The sequence below is a fragment of the Pristiophorus japonicus genome, chromosome 4 (genome assembly GCF_044704955.1).
Source record: "Pristiophorus japonicus isolate sPriJap1 chromosome 4, sPriJap1.hap1, whole genome shotgun sequence".
Classification (NCBI taxonomy): Eukaryota; Metazoa; Chordata; class Chondrichthyes; family Pristiophoridae; genus Pristiophorus; species Pristiophorus japonicus.
This window is the reverse complement of record NC_091980.1, coordinates 126,690,797-126,714,549: the sequence shown is the minus strand read 5'-3', so window position 1 is coordinate 126,714,549 and position 23,753 is coordinate 126,690,797. Positions and strand designations below refer to the sequence as shown.

The 23,753-nt window shown below is 42.9% G+C and overlaps 1 protein-coding gene across 3 annotated transcripts in view; it reads left to right on the top strand.

The window, feature by feature from the left end:
* LOC139263058 (dedicator of cytokinesis protein 2-like) overlaps positions 1-23,753 on the top strand; it is a 770,661-nt gene that overhangs the window by 43,501 nt on the left and 703,407 nt on the right. For all 3 annotated transcript variants that reach the window (XR_011593033.1, XM_070878576.1, XM_070878575.1), the window contains exons 2-5: positions 10,243-10,326; positions 12,400-12,440; positions 14,027-14,082; positions 21,613-21,709. Coding sequence is in view for 2 of the 3 variants with exons in the window: in XM_070878576.1 (XP_070734677.1) it covers positions 10,243-10,326; positions 12,400-12,440; positions 14,027-14,082; positions 21,613-21,709 (278 nt within the window). In the remaining variant the exon portion in view is untranslated. The remainder of the gene's footprint in view (positions 1-10,242; positions 10,327-12,399; positions 12,441-14,026; positions 14,083-21,612; positions 21,710-23,753) is intronic.

Below are 23,753 nucleotides of genomic sequence, written 5' to 3'. Positions count from 1 at the left end.
GTTATGAACGACCTCTATACTGGGTCCGATAGTTTAAAGCAACTACAATCACTCCTGCTATGATTGCTTCTGAGATTTACTTGCAAAACCAAGGCATTAGGCTGGGAGAGTTGTAGAGATCATAACCCCATGCAATAATCTTCTGCCCAATGCAAGAAAGTTTGTTAAATCTGCACATTACTGCCACAAAATTTCTACTTGGGCACAAGAAGCCAGCATGAGAAAATATTCCATCCTCAATTCCTTCACCGTGCCGACAGCTATCTAGGATCTAAGCTTTGGAAATTCCTCCCCGAACCTCTCTGCCTCTCCACCTCTCCTTCCTCCTTTAAGATGCTGCTTATAACCTACCTCTTTGACTTAGCTTTTGATCAACTGCCCTAATGTCTCCTTCTTTGGCTCGGTGTCAAATTTTGTCCCATTATGCTCCTGTGAAGTGCCTTGGTATGTTTTACTATGTTAAAGGTGCTATATAAATGCAAGTTGTTATCAATCAAACCTTGAAACAAAACTAACAAGAATTTGATGGCTTGAATGTTCTATATTAATACGTGACTGTTGAACATTGCGGGTCGTAATAATTCTTGCTGGACAATATTTGCTCTTAGAGTGAATGGGACTAAAATTGCCTCTTTGTGGAGGGCCAGTTAGTGCTGCTGCCCGGCGCAAATGGAGCACTAATGAGTAAGCGGAATTGTCCCCGGAGCTCCGCTGGCGAAAAGTGGTTTGCGTTGCGACCCACGATTAGTTCACCGGCGTGATGCACGGACGGTGATGACGACATCACCGTGACACCGACCCCATTGTGCCGCTCGGGAAATCCGCGAAGGGGCCCATGCTTCTTGTACCGGCACAAAAAAAAATCACTTTTTACAAATGACCACCCCAAACCCAGCGCGGGCAATTTCGGCCCCCATATCTTCACTAGTTTCTGATCTCAAAAATGATCACTAAAATCTCCAGAGCAGATGGATGTGGAATTTGCTTTAGTGTTAAATATTTCTGTAACATTTATGTTATTGGCCTCAGCCCCAGAGAAAGGGGAAAAAGAACGGCAGCTTCACACTCCTGATCCCTATCCAAGGCCTCTTGCTACAAACTGAAGATCATGGGGTGAGCACTGAGTGGGCCCAGCTGTGATGGCCCTCTACACTTAAACAGCCCGCCACCATTCAGTGTTAGGAATCATGCACGTAGAGTGGGTACTTGAACAGAGAAAGAATGATCTGCATTTATATATCGTCTGTCACAACCTCAGGACGTCCCGAAGAGCTTTACAGCCAATGAAGTACTTTTAAGGTGTAGTCACTGTTGTAATGTAGGGAAACACGCCAGCCAATTTGCGCACAGCAAGCTCCCACAAACAGCAATGAGATGCACAGATAATCTGTTTCTGTGGTGTTGGTTAAGAGCTAAATATTGGGCAGGACACTGGGGAGAACTCCCCTGCTCTTCTTCGAGGGATCTTTTGCGTCCACCTGAGAGAACAGATGGGGCCTTGGTTTAACATTTCTCGAAGAGGCGGCACCTCTGAGTGCAACACTCCCTCAGTACATCGCTGAAGTCTCAGCCTGGACTTTGTGCTCAAATTCCGAAATCGGGATTGAACGCACGACTTGCTGATTCGACTGCCATCAACAGAGCGAGAATGATGTGTATATTAAAAATTTCACCATCACTGTTTGCAAAATATTTTCCATCAGGCAATATTTACGTGGCTATAAAAGTGTGTTTAAGATATACTTTCCACAGTTTCTGATCATGGAACTTACAGCATAGGAGGAAGTCATTTTTCCCGGTATACTGATTTTGCTTTAATTGTTGCTGTAATGTCACTTCCCTGCCCAGTCCTGACAGAAAGGAATGGAATTAACTTTTTAAATAACGTCCATTGTGTGGGACGGGTGGGGTGGGAGTACCTCATTGGTGAAATTGCTACCTGTTTCACATAAAATGAGTATGTATTCAGCACTGAACTGGCAGCGGTTAAACAAATAGATACCAAAATGGCTGACTTTCCATTTCCTTTTAACCTGGGACGGATTAACTGAGCGCTGCAGTGAGAAAACAGTCATCTTTAAAGCCATTTCCTCTGCCAGCCTGTCAACGGCAGGGACACGAAGGATCACCTCACTGCTTGTTATATGTAGCTGACCTAGATAAGAGCACAGTACTGATCAAATCCAGACTGGCCTCTTCAGGATCAGTAACTCTTCTATTTCTGTTAATCATTTCTACCATTGCTTGAGACCAACACACAGGGTGGGGCCTTCCTGTGCTATTGTGTGACTCTGTTCTATACTCGGCAGTGCAGTTACCAACAAAACAATTTGGGCAATATGCTTCTGTGCTTTATATTGTCATATTTCCTTATCTCAACTTATTTAGAATCTGATTCTGATTTGTGTTAAATTTGTGTCTGTGTGACATTTATTTGCTATTTGAACAGAAGCATTGATGCTCATAGAATCGTGGAATGTTCCAGCACTGAAACAGACCATTCAGCACATCAAGTCCGTGCTGTTTTTTTTAATCTACATGAGCCTCCTGCTTTTTTCCCATCCACCTGCTTCACACCTATTGGAAGAAGTTCTTTCTGAAATGTAACTTTATTTTTCACTTGTTTATATTCATGGCTTAAAATCCTGCTGTATTTTAAAGTGATATTCATATATAAGAACATAAGAAATAGGAGCAGGAGTAGGTTATTTGGCCTCTCGAGCCTGCTCCGCCATTCAATAAGATCATGGCTGATCTGATCATGGGCTCAGCTCCACTTCCCTGCCCTCTCCCCATAACCCGTCACTCCCTTATCATTCAAAAATCTGTCTATCTCTGCCTTAAATACATTCAATGACCCAGCCTCCACAGTTCTCTGGGGTAGAGAATTCCACAGATTGACGACCCTCTGAGAGAAGAAATTCATCCTCATTGCCGTTTTAAATGGGTGACCCCTTATTCTGAAACTATGCTCCCTAGTTCTAGATTCCCCCACGAGGGGAAACATCCTCTCTGCATCTATCCTGGCAAGCCCCCTCAGAATCTTATACATTTCAATAAGATCACCTCTCAGTCTTCTAAACTCCAATGTGTATAGGCCCAACCTGCTCAACATTTCTTCATATGACAACACCTTCATCTTGGGAATCAACCTCATAAACCTTCTCTGAACTGCCTCCAATGCAAACATATCCTTTCTTAAATAAGGAGACCAAAACTGCATGCAGTACTCCAGGTGTCGTCTTACCGACGCTGTATACAGTTGGAGCAGGACTTCCTTGCTTTTATACTACATCCCCATTGCCATCACATGAACTACCAACCTACAAAGCTCGGTAAAAACGAGCCAACAGCTTAAAAAAAATGCTGACACACAGCACTGTCAAGAATGTCTGCCAACTCAAAAAATAACATTCATCTGTAAAACAGCTCTGAGTAAAGTCATATCACCATGCTTCGAGATGTCTGAATCAATGTTCCCCCTTATTTTTTTGGGGGTGGGTGCCTTGCCCCTTTAAGGTGCCACGCAGCCATCCAAAATACCGCGCATGTGTGGTTTGTTGCATTGAAAAACCGGCGAGCTGACTGTTTGACAGGTCCGCACAGCTTAAACCTAACATTGGTCCAAATATGTAAAGTTTCTTTTTATTACACCGGATTTCAGGATTTTTAGTCTTGTTTTGGGATCATGTTTCACAATTCAGTTTATTTTTCTGAGAAAACAGATACTTAATTACCTCACGTATGATGTGTGAAAAGAGGCATTTATAATGGGAGTGCAGTGGGACATGAACATGCTGCGATTTAAGCTGCAGCTATATCCAAAATTCCATCAACAACAACATCTTGCATTTATATAGCGTCTTTTACATTGGAAAAAGTCTCCAGTTGCTTCACAGGTGTGTAATAGAAGAAAATTGGCACTGAGTCAAAGCAGGAGACATTAGAACAGGTGACTAAAAGCTTGGTCAAAAATGCAGGTTTTAAGGAGGGTCTTAAAGGAGGGGAGCGACATGGAAAAGCTTTGGGTAGGGAATTCCAGAACTTGGAGCCTAGACGGCTGAAGGCACGGCTGCCAATATTGGGGCGAAAGAAGTGTGGGATGCATAAGTGTCTAGATTTGGTGGGACACAGAGTTTTGGCAGAGTCGTGGAGCTGGAGGAGGTTCTGGAGATAGGGAGGGGCAAGGCCATAAACGGATTTGAGCAGGAGAAAGTGAATGTTTAATTCTAGTTCATTAGGTGCCCTTTTAACATGTTTCTGCAAGTATTAATTTTCATCCGTGACTCTTTGACTAAGCGTTTGGTCATCTGCACTAATATGTCCTAATGTGGCTCGGTGTCAAATTTTGTTTTACTATGCTCCTGTGAAGCGCCTTGGGACATTTTACTACATTAAAGGTGCTATATTAATATAAGTTGTTGTTGCTGTTCTTATTCAAATACGTGTCATGGAATCATCTACCTGATCAGGCAGACAGGTTTGACAGTTGGTTTGATGTTTCATCCAAAGGATTGCACTTCTGACAGTACAGCACTCCCTCAGTATTGACACATCACCAACATTATGCACTCGAGTCCTGGAGTGGGCTTGAAACCACAAACTTTTGACAGAGAGGCAAGAGTGCTACCACCTATTCAAAATCATTAGCAAGGCACTCGAGACTTGAGTGCAATAATTAGCCTGACACTCCAGTGCAATACTGGGGGAGCGCTGCACTGTCAGAGGTACCCTCTTTCAGATGAGCCGTTAAACCTAAGACCCATTATTTCTCTTGGGTAGGCATGAAAGCTCCCATGGCACTATTTCAGTCAGTTTTCGCATGTCCACCATGTTCCATTTCTAAGGTTTGTTTTCTATGTATCTGAATGGAATCAGACCTCTTGAAATCAGACCATTGGGATAATTTATGGCCTTATTTAGTCTCAAGTTATTTAAGGATGCATTACTGCACTAAATGACTGTGTTTACAAACAGTTATCTCCAATTATTTATGGATCAGGCTCAAATATTTGCTTTCTCTGCCAGAAATATTTATCAAGTAAAAACAGTAGACAGAAATGAAAAGCCATACAAATGTGCAATTAGTTTGTGCTAAAACACAATTGATGTCATTCAGGATGGTTTTTGTAAACAGTGAAGTGTATTATTATCTGTAGAGTAAATAGAGCAACAAATACAGACACACTCCTGGCAAATACAGACACACTCCCAGCAAATACAGACACACTCCCAGCAGTACAGCCACACTCCCAGCAAATACAGACACACTCACAGCAAATACAGACACACTCCCAGCAAATACTGACACACTCCCAGCAGTACAGCCACACCCCCAGCAAATACTGACACACTCACAGCAAATACTGACACTCTCCCAGCAAATACTGACACACTCCCGGTAATACAGCCAGACTCCCAGCAAATACTGACACACTCCCGGCAAATACTGACACACTCCCGGCAAATACTGACACACTTCCGGCAAATACTAACACATTCCCGGAAAATACTGACACACACCTTGCAAATAATGACACTCCCAGCAAATACTAACACATTCCCCAGTCCCTTAATGGCAGCAGCAAGCTCAGTGGGGCTGGTTGGCTTGAGAAAGGCTGAACGACTTAAAATTTGTCAGGTAATGGGAGAAGGACTTTTATATGCACAGCTTCCGAAGATTCATTGTAAGTTTTTTAGAAGCTATGATTTGAATGTCAGTGGGCTTTGTGTTTATTTAAAGGTCATTTTAGTGATGTGCCATTGTGTCATAGATAAGATGGCAGCAGCATCACGAGCAGGAGTCAGGACTCCCCTGTGGCCTGCCTTGCAGGGAGCTGTTAAGAGGTTACACCGTGGTGCCAAGCAGTAGGTGGAGGACCAGTGTGGTTATTAACAATGATGGTCCAGGAAGAGAGAGGGGAGGGGCTGGTTTTATTCAGAGTGTGGCACAGATCAGTTGGATATTCGGAGGGAAAGGGAATTCCTACATTGTTGTTGGGAAGCCAGTGTCTGTGACTCAGGAAAGGCCCATGCAGATTTCTTGAGCAGCTGGTAAGGCGATTGGCAGTTGTTTGCTACCTTCCAAATAAGCCACATTATTAAGAAGAAAGGATTGGCATCACACTGCTTCATCACTAAGCGTAAGGGGCTAACAACATTCGGCAATTATATACAGCAGCAACAAAACCATTTCTTCTTCCAAAAGATCTTCCACAGCAATACCAGCCTGTCCCTCAATATCGATGCACCTCAACAGCAGCTCCAGAATCAGTAGCACCCGCCTCATTCACATTACGGTTACATTGCGCTGCTCTCTTCAGGCACAGCCTGGTGCAGATACCTGAATAGCTGAAGAGGAAGTTCGTGTGCAGTGAACTGAAGGAGCAAAATGGGAGAAAAGATTTAGCACCCATGTTTCTTCCTCATTGAGCCTGTTTTTTGAATGCTTTTTTAGAGGAGCAGGGCAGGGGAAAAATCGTCCTTCAGGAATTCAGCTTAGGTTCATACTGGATCAGTTAAACGCTGGCCTCACCAACCAAATCAGCAGTGCAGTGGTTAATAAAATGACAAAGAAATTGCCCGCTTTGAAAGGGAAATTCCCTCCTGATTATCTGTACCAATGTGCCAGTCGTTCACCACTTTGGGTATTTTGTTCCATCTTGAACTGGTCAAGGCTGGCAATGCTGCTACAAGTTAAGGGCATTCATTTGGACCATGGACACTGGAATGTCACCATTTTCCGGTTTGTGTCCAGGAAGGTCTTAACTTTCTACAGCTTTTTGGAAACACCCAATTCGAAAACATACATTCATAAAATTTAAATCTAAATGAAAGCATGGCATGAGAGCCTATTGAGCTCAATCTTTCCACACGCTATAATTCATCCCCACTAACATGGACTCCACCCAACCCATTTCATGTTATCGATACAATTGCAGTATTTGAGGACTACAGGAACAGGAGTAAGCCATTTAGCCCCTTGAGCCATTCAATTGGATTAAGGCTGAATTTTCCCACCTTAGCTCCATATCAGGCAGTAGAGGTTGTACCTGGTATCATGACCACATTCCTCTCTCAATAATATCACCCAACAACAGTTGAAGTGCTTCCCACTACTGTTTATGGAATATTGCTGGTGTCGGTAGGTTGCACCAGTTCTATCCAAAGCCTTCACTGCCCTCCAAAGGTAATTCATTGAGTGAAGTGTTTTGACACATTTCAGTGTGATAATGAGATAGATAAATGCAAGTAAAATGATTTCTTTAGGATTCCAGCCTATTCAGAGTCAAACACTGGTGGCGTAATTTTAACCTACCCCACTCAGCGAGAGAATAACCGGATTGGATTGGCTGCCTGCTTTACGATCCGCCTGATTTTTACTTTCCAAAATGAGCCTCAGTTTTTTTTTTCTGATCTGGTCACAGGCACCAGCTCAAATATTCAACAGCAACTTGCATTTATATGGTGCCTTTAACATTGCAAACATCTCAAGGCGCTTCACAGAAGTGTCATCAGACAAAGTTTAACAATGAGCCACATAAGGAGATGTTTGGAATGGTTTGGTCACAGAGGTAGGTTTTGAGGAGTGTCAAAGGAGGAGACAGAGGTAGAGAAGCGAAGAGGTTTAGAGGAAGAATTTGAGAGTTTAGGGTTTAGACTGCTGAAGCTACAGCCGCCAACATAGGATTAAAAACCACAATGTTGTAGAAATTCATTATTACTAATACTGTATCAGTACTTTCTTGCCACATTTCCTGTTTTAAAGTTGTATTCTTCAGACTTTGTAGGTCCTTTTTCCTTGACAATGCAGTAGTTTAGGAACAGAAGTAGGTCACTTGATCTATCGAGCTAGTTCTGTCATTTTATTAACCCAGGGCATTTCTACCTTATCCCATTCACTGTTCTGTCACCATATCCCTTAATTCCTAAGTATTTGTCTCTGTTATAACCACCTTAGTCCGTTCTACGTCTGTGGCTGTCGGGAGCAGTGCGTTCCACATTCGCACCAAACAAGCAGCACTCTCGCCTTGGAGTCAGAAGACTATGGGTTCAAGAGACTTGAGCACAAAAGCTAAGCTGATGCTTTAATGTAGTACCTAGGGAAGTGCTGCACTGGCAGAGGTGCCGTCTTTCGGATGAGACATTAAACCAAGGCCCCGGTCCTCTCAGCTGGAAGTATAAGATCCTATAACATTATTCAAAGAAGAGTAGGGGAGTTCTCTCGCTTTCTTGTCCAATATTTATCCCTGAACAAACACCTAAAAATAGATGATCTTATTACATTGCTGTATGTTAGAGCTTTCTGTGCACACATTGGCTGTCTACTATTCCTACATTATAACAATGACTTCACTCCAAAAAATACGTCATTGGTTGCAAAGCACTTTGTGATGTCCTGAGGTCTTGAAAGGTGCACTATGAATGCAAATTATTCTTTTCTTTCGGTCCCAACAATATGGCCTAGCTTCAGAAGAGTCCCCTTGTTGCAGCAACATAACATACTTCCATTTCACACCTCACTGGGCAACTGACCCATTGGCAAAATAATGGCTTAGTGACCTCCCACAAGAAGATGAAAAAAGGCGGGTGCAGTCCTATGGATAGTGCCAATTGCATGCAGTCTGATGGTCCGATGGGCCAGATGACCTTTCCTAGTTGCACAATCTGTTATATTCTACGAGAGCTTTAGTCAGTATAAAATATGATTGGATCCTTTGCTGAAAGGGCTAGACATGTCGTCAATGATCCAGCAGGTCTTGTCCTATAACAAGGGCCAGAAAACTAATTAACACCACTGATGATGTGATTTAATTACTCAACCTTTGACGAATTTGCATTTTGTGTCTCCTGTTCCTTACAGCGATTTTGCTTTCAAAAGGCTACTGCATTTTGCGTCAAGGGCACTTGGGGAAACGGTTCTCAGAGTGAGGGACCCTGCTATTAGCTGAAGTGGCAGACGTGGCACTGAGCTACTGTGCAAGTCGCTGTATCACATGGAGCCTGGGAAATAAGATCAGGTGGCAGGAGGGCTGGAGGCAGGAGCTGCCATCTGCTCACTCCGGTCACCTGCAAAAAACATGGCAACCTTGACGCTCTGCCATTGTGCTCCTCAGTAATACATTTTATTTTATTGCACATGCATTTATTTAGCAAGGGTACTGGTAATCGAATCTCTAAAGCAAAGACCATTCATCACGGCAATAAGGACATACAGATCCTCAAAGGTGCAAGTCAGCAGCCATTACCAAGCAATTCAAGATGATCTATTTTCATTTCTGCTTTCATTGAAAATATTGTTGTGATGTCTTCATCCATTGTTGAGTTAGCTTTTAAAATATCATTTTCGCTTTCTGCCATCATGTCAGAATTGTTCAATTATTTTTTTTTTAAAGACATCTTCTCCCATGCTTGTGACTGTGGGTAGTGCAATAGGAGCACAGACTACAGCACAGAGTACAGCACAGAGTGGAGCGCGGAGTACAGTGCAGAGCACAGCACAGAGCACAGCACAGAGCACAGCACAGAGTACAGAGTACAGCGCGGAGTGGAGCACAGAGCACAGCACAGAGTATAGCACAGAGTATAGCACAGAGCACAGCACAGAGTACAGCACAGAGTATAGCACAGAGTACAGCACAGAGTACAGCACAGAGCACAGCACAGAGTACAGCACAGAGCACAGCACAGAGTACAGCACAGAGCACAGCACAGAGTACAGAGCAGAGTGAAGCACAGAGCACAGAGCAGTGCAGAGATCAGACTAGAGCATAAACATTGTATTCTACACATCACACTCCAGATGTCATGCTTTGTGACAGATAGCAATCTTAAAATCTCGGATGTTTCTGACCTGCACCTCACCTCCAGCCTCAAAATGACCAGCATATTCTAATCTGCAAAGCTACCTGACAAAAAATTAATTAAATCTTTTTGATCTGAGAATATAAATGAAACCATGTAATATTAAAGGAACACCCCTCTACCTTTGCAGAATGATACATTGTGCATGACATAATATAACAGTCATGACCTTATAAATCAATGAATCATCCAACTTACTATGATCACAGGAGATCTTCTAGCATTAGTAAACCATCAGTGATTTTAATGATGGCACAAAGTTGTGATCAACACTATATTGAATAGGTTCAGCATAGGGAACTTGTTCAAAGAAGAAATGGTCGATTGTGTTTACTACGGCTCTCAGCTAATTTTGTTTAAATTATTTTTTATTTCCAGCCATCTGTAATTTTGAGGCACCAAAGGATTCTCAGCTTTTCCTATGGATCGGGGATACGGTGCAAATCGTGGAGAAGTGCGAAGGTAAGCTGCTTAAAGTCACCGGCAAAGAGGCCAATGTAACTAAACGAAGTTATATGTGAAGAAATACAATGGGAAAAAACCCTGCGTGTTAGCCTTTCATTAATATAATGAGAAATAATTATTTTTGTGGCGAGCAAGTTACATCGTAGCCATAGTATGACAAATTAACATTCCCAGATCAATGTTCCTCCATCATACACTTTTCCTTCATATTCCCATTGAAGTTTCTTTCCCAGTAGTTTTCCATCCCTGTCTTTCCATAAGTAAATGGAAAGAAAACAGGAAAAGTTTGGAAACAGCTAATTTATTCCGACATTTGCCAATTTCTAAGTTAATTGAACGCTTACTGCCATTTGGCATTGGTCCCAACTTCAGGATCAGAGCATTGAACATTGTTGGTTACACATTGCTTTATGAGAAGGTCTATGAGACTGCCTCTTGAAGATACCACTGCTTAGATTTGTGACCTTTGTCAAATAGCTCATGGTATCTTGCGCTAAACCTCTATTGTTTACTGATTTTGCTGGTCTGGATTTCCCATTTATGGCACCAGTTGGCACTTCATTCCAAGTAAAGCTCCTCTGGGATTTTTTTTTAACAGTTTTTGTTTTATTCGTATAAGGCAATAATTGGGCAGTAAGTCTGCAAACAGGGAAAAATATAGAAACCAAACTCCATTATCGTTGTACCATGTGACTGCCTGGATGGTGGAAGGTGACCTAGCAATTCCTATGTTCCTATAACAGATAGAAATCTGTTGACTTTACAGGTTCCCTTGAGAGTCCAGCAACCTCAATGAAAGCTTCTGACTTAAAACCATGTGCTATTCATTGGTCCTGGTTAAAATACCAGTTTGACAACTGCGCATCTGACTACAGTTACATCATGTTGTGATTGACGGCACGAGGTTAACCAAAATATTGCCTCCTGGCCTATTTCTACAAGCAGCTCGAGGTTTAGGCTGGGGATGGGTTCGAGAAAGCTATTCACAAACTCTGTGATTGAAGCCATGATTCTAAGCAATGACTCCCTCGGGAGTCAATCTTATAAATGCAACATTGCCAGAGTACTTCACAATGGAGGAGAAAATTGTGGTCGGAGGCTTCCTTTGTATGAACGCCTCCAACCCGAAAAAAATCTACAAATGTACCTGTTGGTCCCGGAAGAACGTAAGGTTCTGGTCGGAGGCCTAGATTCGCTGTGCAGCGCGTGGGAAGATGTCCTTCAGGTACGTACGTACATGCTGGAGTCACGTAGGCCTGGACCACCAATCACGGTACAGTATTCTCATCATTAAAAATGGGAACTCCATATGTATGAGTTCCCATTACTATCAATGGGAATAACCCCCTAAAACACCAAAACACAGCATAATAAATAACTAAACCCATCACATATTTAAAATTAATTGAAATTAAATGTAATGAAATGTTTTAGAAAAATTATATATTTTTTGGAATTTGTTTTAATATGTTTTAATAGGCTTAAAAATAAATTTACTTTAATGGACAGGATTTTTAATATCAAAAAATTAGTATTTAATTTTTATATGTTTTAAAATTGTTACGCTGGTCAAAGTAAGCTATGCGTCTGCTTTTACTGGGCATAATATTTTGAAGGACATTCACTGGAGAAATCTTGACAGATCGTAAAAGCCGGTTTTTGCTGCATGCGCATCGTGCTTTTGCGAGACCTCGCCGGGTCTGTGCTCATTTCTTACTGATCAAGCCGGAAGTTTAGGCCCAATATGTTTTCCTTTCTCCCCAAGAAGTAGCTAGACTGTATAACTCAGCAATTGTGCCTGATATTATGTTATGCATTGGAACGTTTGAACTAATGGAAATACGTGGATGCATTTAAGGGGAAGCTAGATAAGTATATGAGGCAAAAGGAATCGAAAATTATTCTGATGGGGTTAGGTGAAGGAGGGTGGGAGGAAGCTTGTGTGGAGCATAAAGACTGGCAAAGACCAGCTTGGGCCAAATGGACTGTTTCTGTGCTGTAAAGTGGATGTAAAGTGGAGTTTCAGCCAAATCCTGCCCTCAGTTTTACCCATATTTCTCTTTCCCTCAGGTTGGTACAGAGGGTGCTTGGTGAAAAACAAGTCACAACTGGTAAGTCAATATTATGTGTAATTTAAATTTTAGCTATGGACACGGATCCACCTATTGATTCATTTTCCTTGACGGCGTTTCATTCCTATTTTAATGTAGTGGTTAACACGTTCATTTTAATTTACTGTCTGCTTTACTTTAACTTAGTTGGTTATAGAATAACTGGGATATTGATTGCATTAAAGTAACGGAGAGGAATTTTCCGTAAATATATTAGCCAATGTGCCCAAATTAGTATGGAGAGAGAATGAAACCCAGTATTTTAATTGCAGCCCGACTTGTGGTTTTATTACTTATAAAGCCGATAATCTGCTTTGGTCAGATCTGTATTTCATAATGGGGAACAAGAGTGGGTTGAATTCTACTGCTGCCTTCACCACCTTCTCTCCATCCAGAGCTAGGTCCCATTGACCTCTTGATTCAATTCATGAATAGGCCAAGGCTCAATCAAAAACATTAACACATTCTCAAGAGTGCCGAATAATAGGTCTGCATTGTTTTCTTCTCTCACGGTGCAATGTTTAATCGCATTTAGGGAATGCTATTACAGACCCCAGTTCAGCGGATGCTGAATTCAACCTGAATCCTGGCTGTAGTAGTCACTTGTTTCCTGTAGATGGGTATGTTTCATTAGCTGTCGACAGCAACACCAGACAGAGGATGTTAGAGTAACAGATTGCCCTTTCCCCAGATGCAGAATGGCTGGAAGAGTGCAGAAGAGATATTAACCTTTTCTCATTCATTTACATAACACAATTACAACCTCCATCATGCATGACGCACTCAGCTTCTGGCTCTTCTCGCTCTCCCAACAAGATTAGTTTTCCAAATGCCATCAGAAAGGTCCTGCCCCTTTAAGGCAGATAGCATTGAGAGTGGCCATTGGAAGCCAACAGACTCCGTCTCCTGACCTTCCCAGTTAAAGTTGCGTTGACGTTATTAAAAAATGAAATGTTCTAATGTACCTTTAAATGTGCCGCAGCAACCTAGCCCTGTAACAGCTAAATGGGGTGAGAGACATTGACTAAATCAACTGTATTATTCTGACAGCTCCCATGAACACTGCAGTGACGTTAATAAGAGCGCCTTTATCTTAATAGTGTCAGGAACCTAGAAAAGAGCAGCTGCTCCAATGGGACTAGATAACAGTGTCATATTCACTTCATTCCTGTTGACCCCTCGCTTGTGCCACACTCAAGGCCATATACCCTTCACTGCCAGCCAACATCTATTGTCACCCTTCTGTGCTGTATGATTCTATGTCAAGCAGAATATAATAGTGTTGTAAAAGAACACATTGAGAATTTGTTAAACCAGTGATCAGAGGGAGTCTTCTTGCTCTGCTTATGATGTCAGTAATGTGTAGTAACAAGAGGAATCAAACACCTTGCTCTGTAGTTACTTTTATAAATCCATTTCTAGTCAGATGTAATCCAGTTTATATTGATATATATTAATATACTTCAAATATTACCAAGGATTCGGATGATTATGCTCACAGTGAGATGAATATTAAAAAAAAATCATGATAACACTGCGCAAATCAATGGCTACTGCTACTAATCAATATCCTTTTTGCTTTGCAGGGTGTGTTTCCAGCATCATTCGTTCATGTTAAAGAAGCTGTTATTGAAAAAAGAGGGTATGAATTAAAAATTAAGTCTATTAATGTCACTCTTTAATAAAACCTTTTTAAGCTTCCGTTGTTAGTGTCAAGGCAGTAGGCTGGATTTTCGGGCCGTCTGCGACCAGGTTTTCACCGCGTTTTGACCCTCCGCAGCAAAAATAGGGTGGTCAGCTATTTTTCGTCCGGGCGCGATCCTCAGCTCGGGTTTTGCAGCAGCATTTAAAAGGGAGAGCTGTGCTGGGTGTGCAATGCCTCATATTATGACACCGCTGCGAGTTTAGAAAAACACCCGACCCGTACACCGCGAAACACGTCCCATGCTGACCGCCAGGGAAAACACAGCAGTGCAGCCCTGCCGGTGACGGTGAGTTGGAGTAAAAAAGATAAGTTAAAGTTTTTATTTTTTTATCTTTTTGCAGCGATTTGTGAGGTAAGGATGTTGGCAATGTTTTTTGAATGTTTTGTTGAATTTTTTTTTCCCCTCCCAAGGTCTCCCTCGGAGCGCTCCCAGCCCCACACTAAAGTTGGCGGGTGTCATGTATGTATATGCTGTTTGTAGCCACCAGATGGTGTCATTGTTGGAGGCCACTGAGCAGCACGCACATGGTGCGGCTCTGGTATAAAAGGCCAGCCATTTTGTGAATCAGGCACTTTGGGCCGTAATAAAGCAGGAACAGGTACCTTGTTCAGTTAAACAGTACTCAGTTTGTACCTTTATTACATACATAACAGCGATAATCTGATTTTTTGTGCTGCAAAAGTAGTTCAACGCCTCCCTTTGCGCTGCGCCCCTGGTGCAGAGCCCAAATGACGAAAGTTAAGCAATTAGTCGCTAATGTTAATTGTTCAGTAAATTTCCAGCACTGCCTCCGTTTTTCATCGCGAAATCGACAAAGCCGAAAATCCAGCCCACATGTGTGTAGTAAATAGTACTGAATTGCAAAGTGCTTACATTACAGTGTAGCATGTTACATAGGATTATATTACATAGGATATACGGCACAGAAACAGGCCACTCGGTTCAACCAGTCCATGTCAGCGTTTATACTTCACTGGAGCCTCCTCCTGTCTTTCCTCATCTAAATCTATCAACATAACTCTCAATTCCCTTCTTTCTCATCTGTTTGTCTAGCCTCCCCTTAAATGCATCTATACTATTTGCTTCAACCACTCCCTATGGCAGCGAGTTCCACATTCTTACCACTCTTTAGGTAAAGAAGTTTCTTCTGAATTCCCTATTTGATTTCTTGGTGACTACCTCATATTAGCTATGCTCTTCTATGCTAATCTCTAGCTATGCTCTTCCCCACAAGTTGAAACATTCTCTCTGTATCTACCCTATCAAATCCTTTCGTAATTTTAAAGACCTCTATTAAGTCACCCCTCAGCCTTCATTGTTCAAGAGAAAAGAGACCCAGCCTGTTCATCCTTTCCTGATATATATACCTTCGCATTTCTGGAATAATCCTTGTAAATCTTCTCTGCACCTTCTCCAGTGCCTCTACATCCTTATTATAATATGGTGACCAGAACTGTATACAGTTTAAGTGTGGTCTAACCAAGGTGCGATACAGGTTTAGCATAACTTCCCTACTTTTCAATTCTAGGAGCTCAATTTTCCCCAATTATCTGCACCGTTTTTTTGGCATGCACCGTTTTTTTTGAAGTAAATTAAAATCTCCAAGTTTCCCCAAAGTTTCTGCGCCAGCGTAATTCACTTAGGTACGATAATTTTTTTTTACCTCATTGGGGTACCTGCACCAATTCTGGCCATTTAAGCAAGTTTGACCAATTACGATTTTTTTTTAAACGGCGTACGTGACCGCTCTGAAAAACCTTCTGGGCAGTTAACAAAATCAGCGCAGGTAAGAGAATCGGCACAGCAGATACAGTACCACGGCCGGGACAGCAGCATGAGGTGGGGTGGGGGGGGGGCCATTCGGTCAGGGCTCGGACCGGCACCGGCTCCGGGGGAGGGAGACCTTTCGGTCTGGGCTAGGAGCGGCACTGGCTCCAGGGGAGGGAGGCCTTTCGGCCTGGGCTGGGGGTGGGGGGGGTCGTGGTGGGGGAAGGTGGGCCTTTCCAATTCATACAGTTTACAGGACAGACTTTTGGCACAAAGTCTCTTTTAATATTTTCATGTTGGTAAGCTACTGCCTTAAATAGCTGCAATGTGTAAGGTGCTTGTGCAGATTGCTGTGAGCTGGCCAGAATGTGTTGTATGTTCCACTTTCCAGCCTCAGCCCACAGTGTGTCCCTCATTATCCTGTCAACCCGATCTTGTTGGCGCACATCTTAGACCCCAGCCACAGAGCTTAAGGACAATGTGCGCCGGGCCACATGCACAAGTTAAAATGGGGAAACTTTCAACTTTTTTTTGGCGTAAAAACTGGCGTAAATCTTCAAATACGCCAAAAAACAGCATTGGGGAAAATTGAGCCCCATACCTCTAGAAATAAACCCTAGTGCTTGGTTTGCTTTTTTATGGCCTTGCTAACCTGTGCTGCTACTTTTAGTGATTTGTGTATTTGTACACTAAGATCCCTTTGTTCCTCTACCCCAGCTAGACGCTCTTGCACATTGCAGCTATTTAAGGCAGTAGCTTACCAACATGAAAATATTAAAAGAGACTTTGTGCCAAAAGTCTGAATTGAAAAGGTACAAGTAATAAGTGACCTCATCACATATATCTGTGTTGAATTTCATTTGCCAATTCTATGCCCATGCAAGTTTATTAATATCCTCCTCTAATTTGTTTCAGTACTCAATATTGACTATCCTCCCACCCCACCCCAATTTGGTGTCATCTGCAAATTTAGAAATTGTGTTTTTGATTCCAAAGTCTAAATTGTTAATGTAAATTGTGAACAGCAGTGGTCCCAGCACTGATCCTGGTGGAACAGCACTACCCACCTTCTGCCACTGTGAATAGCTATCCTTTACTCCTGCTATCTGCTTTCTGTCTTGAAGCCAGCTAGTTATCCTTTCTGCTACTTGTCCCCTGCTTCTGCATTCTCTTACCTTGTTCAGCAATCTATTATGAGGCATCTTACTGAAGGGCTTTTGAAAATCTAGATTAATTACATCTACTGCATTACTATTGTCTACTCTCTCTGTTAGCTTTTCAAAAAAACTCAACAAGGTTGGTCAAGCATGTTATCTTGGATATAGGTAGCATTTGCTTATGTTTGGAGTGCTGCCTATATAATGAGGTGGGTTATATGCATGTCAATACAGTGATTATAATGTATCAGGTCGTTTCTGGGAGGTGTAATAGGCAATCTCACAGTGGGACTCAGGTGTGGATGCAGCTGAGACTGATGGGCTAAAGGTCTGCTAGTTGTTAGGATTCCAGTTCGGAATGAGTTTCGGCAATCTTGATCCAGCTCATAATATATGTGAACCCACAGAATTCGACTATTCAGCACTGGACAAAAGGAATGCTGATTGCAGCAATAAACTTGCACTTAGTTTAGTGCATTGCTTTGATGACATGCCAACTAATGCTAACTAAAGCATCAGCCTTGACCTTTTTAGTGACAGCTCTGGCTCAGTGGTACCGCTCTCAACTCTGAGTCAGAAATTTACCGTTGAAGCCTTTAGTATGGTGGCTTTCTGGGATACACCCACCAACTGTTGTCTCGTACCTCACCCAAAGTTCCTTATGAAAGGACAAGTCAATGCTACAGACCATCACCAAGGTGAAAGACCAAGGTCATGCTGCAGGATATTGCCTAAATGAAAGACCAAGTCCATGCTGCAGACCATTGCCAAGGCGAGTGACCAACGTCATGCTGCTGCATCATCATCATCATAGGCAGTCCCTCGAATCGAGGATGACTTGCTTCCATGTAAAAAAGTTCACAGGTGTTTCAATGAAGGACCTAAAAGTCCAGGTCCGAACAAAATCCTGAGGGGTGGAAGATGCCTGTGCGTGGATTTTTTCAACGTGTGATGGCTGTTATACACCTGCCACAACACGAGCTAGGTCTTGGTCCAGTGGCAAGGATTAACCAAGACGACTGGAGACCAGCTCTGCTGCATGGTACTAGTGCGCACACATATCGCAGTGTGGGCAGGCCCATGCTGCCCCTGGGCCCTCGCCTCTTCAGGGCCCGAACTTGCGCCTCTCCTGGGCCCCGATCACAACCCTCTACAATCTCTCGCCACTCCTTCGCCCCGACCTCGCCGCTCCTGCTGTACCTGCCCGTGCTCCAATCACCGACCTGGATCTTAGTGACGTCCCTCTTCACTGCCATTGCTCTCTTGCTCCAGCACGTGCTACTCCCTGGAGTGGTATGCCATCATGCTCCTCCTTCCGCTCCCCAGCCTGCTCCAATGGTGCTCGCAGGCCATCTGCTGCTGCATAATGCCATGGTGAAAGACCAAGGTCATGCTGCAGAACATCACCATGGTGTAAGGTCTAGGCCATGTATTTTTGGGGGTAATGTGTGGGGAAGATCATTGATATGAAGGAGCAACAAGGGAACAGTGGTAAAAGACTTGGAGAATAAGCCACTCATTGCAGCACAGAGAGAATTATTTGAGATGAAGCTGAATGGTTCTGAAGACAAGTTTAGTAGGGCACTAGGTGATGGTAACTTGGTTGAAAGTACATCAGGCCAGGCCCTGCCAAATGCTTTGTGATGTTGAAGGAAGAACAAGCAAGCAGAATCGCTGAAGTGTATGCCATAGGCTGAAGAACCTCAGGCAGTTTTTTATTAAAATTCATTCACTGGATGTGGGCGCTGCTGGCAAGGCGAGCATTTATTGCCCATCCTTAATTGGCCTTGAGAAGGAGGTGTTAAACCGCCTTCTTGAACTGCTGCAGCCCCTTTGTGAATGTACTTTCACACAGTGCTGTTAGGAATGGAGTTCCAGGATTTTGACCCAGTGACGATGCAGGAACAATGATATTTTTCCAAGTCAGGATGGTGTGTGACTTGGAGGGATCTTGGAGGTGGTGGTGTTCCCATGTGCCTGAAGCAGGTGATAGAGGGTTTGGGAAGTGCTGTCGAAGAAGCCTTGCTGTACTGTACTGCATTTTGTAGATGGTACACAATGCGGGCACGGTGATGGTGGAGGGAGTGGATATTTAAGGTGGTATATGGGCTGCCAATAAAGTGGGCTGCTTTGTCCTGGATGGGGTTGAGTTCTTGAATGTTGTTGGAGCTGCACTCATCCAGCCAAGTGGAAAGTGTTCCACCACACTCCTGACTTGTGCCTTGTGGAAAGGCTTTGGGGAGTCAGCAGGTGAGTCACTTGCTGTATAATTCGCAGTCTTTGACATGCTCTTGTAGCCATACTATTTATGTGACTGATCCAGTTAAGTTTCTGTTTAATGGTAACCCCCAGAATGTTAATGGTTTGGAACTCAATAATGGTAAATCCATTGAATGTCATGAGGAGGTGGTTAGAGTGTCACTTGTTGGAGATGGTCATTGCCTGACACTTGTGTGATGCAAATGTTACTCGCCACTTGTCAGCCCAACCCTGAATGTCATCCAGGTCTTGCTGCATCTGGGCACGGAGTGCTTCATTATCTAAGGAGTTGCAAGTGGAACTGAACACTGTGCAATCATCAGCAAACATCCCCACTTCTGACCTTATGATGGAAGGAAGGTTATTGATGAAGCAGCTGAAGTTGTTTGGGCCAAGCACTCTGCCCTGAGGAACTCCTGCAGCGATGGCCTGGGGCTGAGATGATTGACCTCCAACCACCACAACCATCTTCCTTTGTCCAAGTGGAGAGTTTTCCCCTTGATTCCCATTGATTTCAGTTTTACCTCGTCAAATGCTGCCTTGACCTCAAGGTCAGGCACTCTCCCCTGGAATTCAGCTCTTTTATCCAAGACTATAAGGCGGTCTGGAGCCGAGTGGCAATGGTTAACCCAAATTGAGCATTGGTAAGCAATTGTAGATTAATAGTACTGACGATAACACTTTCCAGATGATTAAGAGTAGACTGATGGGTGGCAATTGGCCGGGTTGGATTTGTCTTGCATTTTGTGGACAGGACGTAGCTGGGCAGTTTTCCACATTGTCGGGTAGATGCCAGTGCTGTAGCTGTGCTGGAACAGCTTGGCTAGAGGCACGGTTTGTGCTGCAGCACAAGAGCCAGGATGTTGTCAGGGCCCATAGCCTTTGTTGTATCCAGTAATGCTCAGCTTTTTCTTGATAACACGTGGAGTGAATCGAATTGGCTGAAAACTGACTTCTGTGATGGTGGGCACCTCAGGAGGAGGCTAAGATGGATCATCCACTTGGCACTTCTGGCTGAAGATGGTTCCAAATGGTTCAAGCTTTGTCTTTTGCACTCACTTGCTGGGCTCTGCTGTTGTTGATGATCGGGATGTTCATGGTGCCTCCTCCTTCCGTTCGTTGTTTGTTTGTGCACCACCAATGGACTGAATGTGGTAGGACTTCAGAGCTTTGCTGATTCCACTGTTTAGCATGATTGGGCTGCATGTGCCTTTGTCGTGTCCAAATCCAGTGTCTACCTCGATGCCGGGTAGTCCGTGCAATTTTATTCTGATTATAGTTTTTCGTAGCAGTTTGGTACAACTGAGTAGCTTGCTCGGCCATTTCAGAGGGCAGTTAAGAGCCAACCACATTGTTGTAGGCCCAAGAACAGCTGATTTCCTTCCATAAAGAACATTAGAGAATTGGATAGATTTTAACAACATTCATTTTAGTTTCATTGTCACTGATACTAGTTTTTTTTAAATTCCAGATTTATTTAATTAACTGAATTTAAATTCCTCAGCTGCCATGGTGGGATTTAACTCATGTCTGCAGATCATTACTCCAGGCCTCTGGGTTACTAATCCAGTGACATAACCACTATGCTACCATACCCAGTTCACAGAAGGGCCTTGTATTGAGAGCTAAATCTCCCTCACGGATCATTCCAAATACAGCATCCATTGCCATCATCTGTTGTTAAGGCAATTTAAAACTAACTGGGCAATTTTTTAGATTTATTAAAGAGAGTTGAAAGAATACAGCAGAAAATGATAAGATACAGGAAGCAACGAGAAGGTGCTGAGAATTTACAGTCCTTTCAAGAATTGCTACCTTTCCAGTAAAACAACCTTCTTGATCCATCAGTGATTCTCAGTCTTATTTAACACCATAAGACATTTAGTTTATCGATGACACAAAAACAGAATATACTGGAAACACTGAGTGGATCAGGCAGCATTTGTGGAGAGAACAGAGCAGATGCTTCGAGGATGGACTCTTCCTCAGTAATGTTTGTTTTGGATTACCAACGTTTGCAGTATTTCAGTTTATTTTTGCATTGATCTGGTCCCTAAACATTAAGTGGTACTCTTTCTAATCGGAATGAGTAAATTCCATGTACTTCTGTGTAATTCACTGTGCAAGAAGAATTCTCTGTGCTCAAGCCGGTTGATTAATTCAGTTAATTTTGTGTAGTGGTTTGAAAAATGAAAATTGACAATAACAGATGGTTAACTCTGCAGCGTGCAGTTGCACAATACCTGTCTCTGTATATTCACCAGGTGCTGTGTTTCCTTCCAGAAATGGAGAGAATGTTTTCTCCGCTGAAATGCCTCTGGTGCAGGAGGTCACCACCACGCTGAGAGAATGGGGCACCATCTGGAAGCAGCTTTACACGGTAAGGAGTTGCCATCATTTTACGATCAGTGAGCTTCCGTTTGAAAAAAAATGTATGGTCAACTTTCAATAGAAACCCAATCATTCGACCAAATGGCACGGCGTGAATGCTGCAGTATCCTTTCACCCATGGATTGGGGTTGGATGAAGCCCAGACTGCTGAGATGAAGTTCACCTCACTGGTGATTAAGGGTCTGACTGGGTAGCTCCAACCCCAATTCCTGTTCGACACAATTGACAAATTGACACTACTTGGCTAAAGGCTAGATTCTCATCCATTCATGGTCAATCTCACACAGAGGAGATACGGTATGGCTGGTGTTGGACTCGGAAAAATTCAGACCCACACATCATCGGAACATGACCCCTTGAGCCTGGTCAGCCATTCCGTTAGATCAGAGCTGATCTGTGTTAACTCCATTTACTCGCTTTGGATCTGTAACCCTTAATATCCTTGCTGATCAAAAATGTCAGTTTTGAACTGTTTAATTAACTGAGCCACAACATCTTTTGGGGGAGATAATTCCAGAATTCCACTACCCTTTGTGTGAAGAAGTGCTTCCTGACATCACCCCTGAATGGTCCAGCTCTAATTTTAAGATTATGCGCCCTTGTTCTGGCCTGCCCACCTGAGGAAATAGTTTTTTTTGTATCTATCTGATAAATTTCTTTAATCATCTTAATTAGATGACTCCTTAATCTTCTATACTCAAGCCTAGTTTGTACACCCTCATAATTTAACCTTTTTAGTGCCAGTATCATTCTGGTGAGTCTGCGCTGCACCCCATTAAAGGAAAATATAGCCATGTTTCTGGGCTTAAGGTTGAGCTACATTGCTGGTCCATGTTACAGCTGGTCTGGTAGTTCTTGAAGCTGGGTTTAAAAACTTGTTCCACTGCCCAGCACTTGGGAAGGACTGGAAAATCTTGAATTTTGCATTCTTAAAAGGAAGAAACTACAAAGTGAGACATACAAAATAGTAAATGACATTGAAAAGTTAAACGTAGAACACAACTTCAAATTAAACAGGACAATGCATAGATTCAAAACTAGTTTAAGAAAGAATTAGGGCTGACATGAAGAGTTTTAGGTATTTACTTGTTGTCGGGATGTGGGCAATACTGGTGAAGCTGCATTTATTGCCTATATTGTGTCAGTCATGAGTGCAGCTTCTTGAGTGTTGCAGCTGCACTCAATCAGACGAGAGTTTGGTCTTCCATCACACTCCTGACTTGAACTTTGTAGTTGTCTGTAGCTCCACACTGTGGACTCCTGTGTTACTGTAGCCAGTGCTGTTTATAATAAGGAACCCAGGTCACCTGACAAGAAGGAGACTTCTGGAAGCTTCTGCCATCTTAAAAGCTGTATGTGCTGTCTGCTCTCTGGAAATATCACAGTGGTGACGACGATGGGATTAAGTGGATAAAACAAAGCTGAAATTTATGTTGATGGAGGATTCAGCCAGCCGACAGAGAGATTTTGAGAGCTTCTCTGTTTTGATTTACAGCTACAAATCCAAGGTAAATTACAAACACACTTGTTTGAACTGCCAGAATCCAGATGGCCACACCTATGGGGGTAATAGGACATTTGAGGGAGTTTCAACGTGACCGTGAAAGTTAGAGAGCGTATGTGGATCGGCTAGAAATGTTTTTCACTGTAAATAATATAATCAAACTCACCGATAATGAAAACCAGAACTGGGTGGTGTTGGAACGAAAAAGGGCGATTTTCGTAAATGAAGCCGAGCCCGAGGTGTATGAAACCCTGATAAATTTGCTTGTGCCTGACAAGCCAAAGGAAACAACTCTGAAGAAGACAGCACTACAGTCCCTTGCCTTTGGTAATTGCTGAAAGTTATCTTTTCAGAATACAAAATCAGAAGGCTGAAGAAAATATTAGTGAGTACATTGTAGTATTAAAAAAGCTATCTATTCACTATAATTTCAGAAACTTTCAGGACCAAGCATTGCGTGACAGCTTTGTTTGTGGGATGAAAAATGATGCGATCAGAAGAAAGTTATTAACAACCCCTAACTTGACTT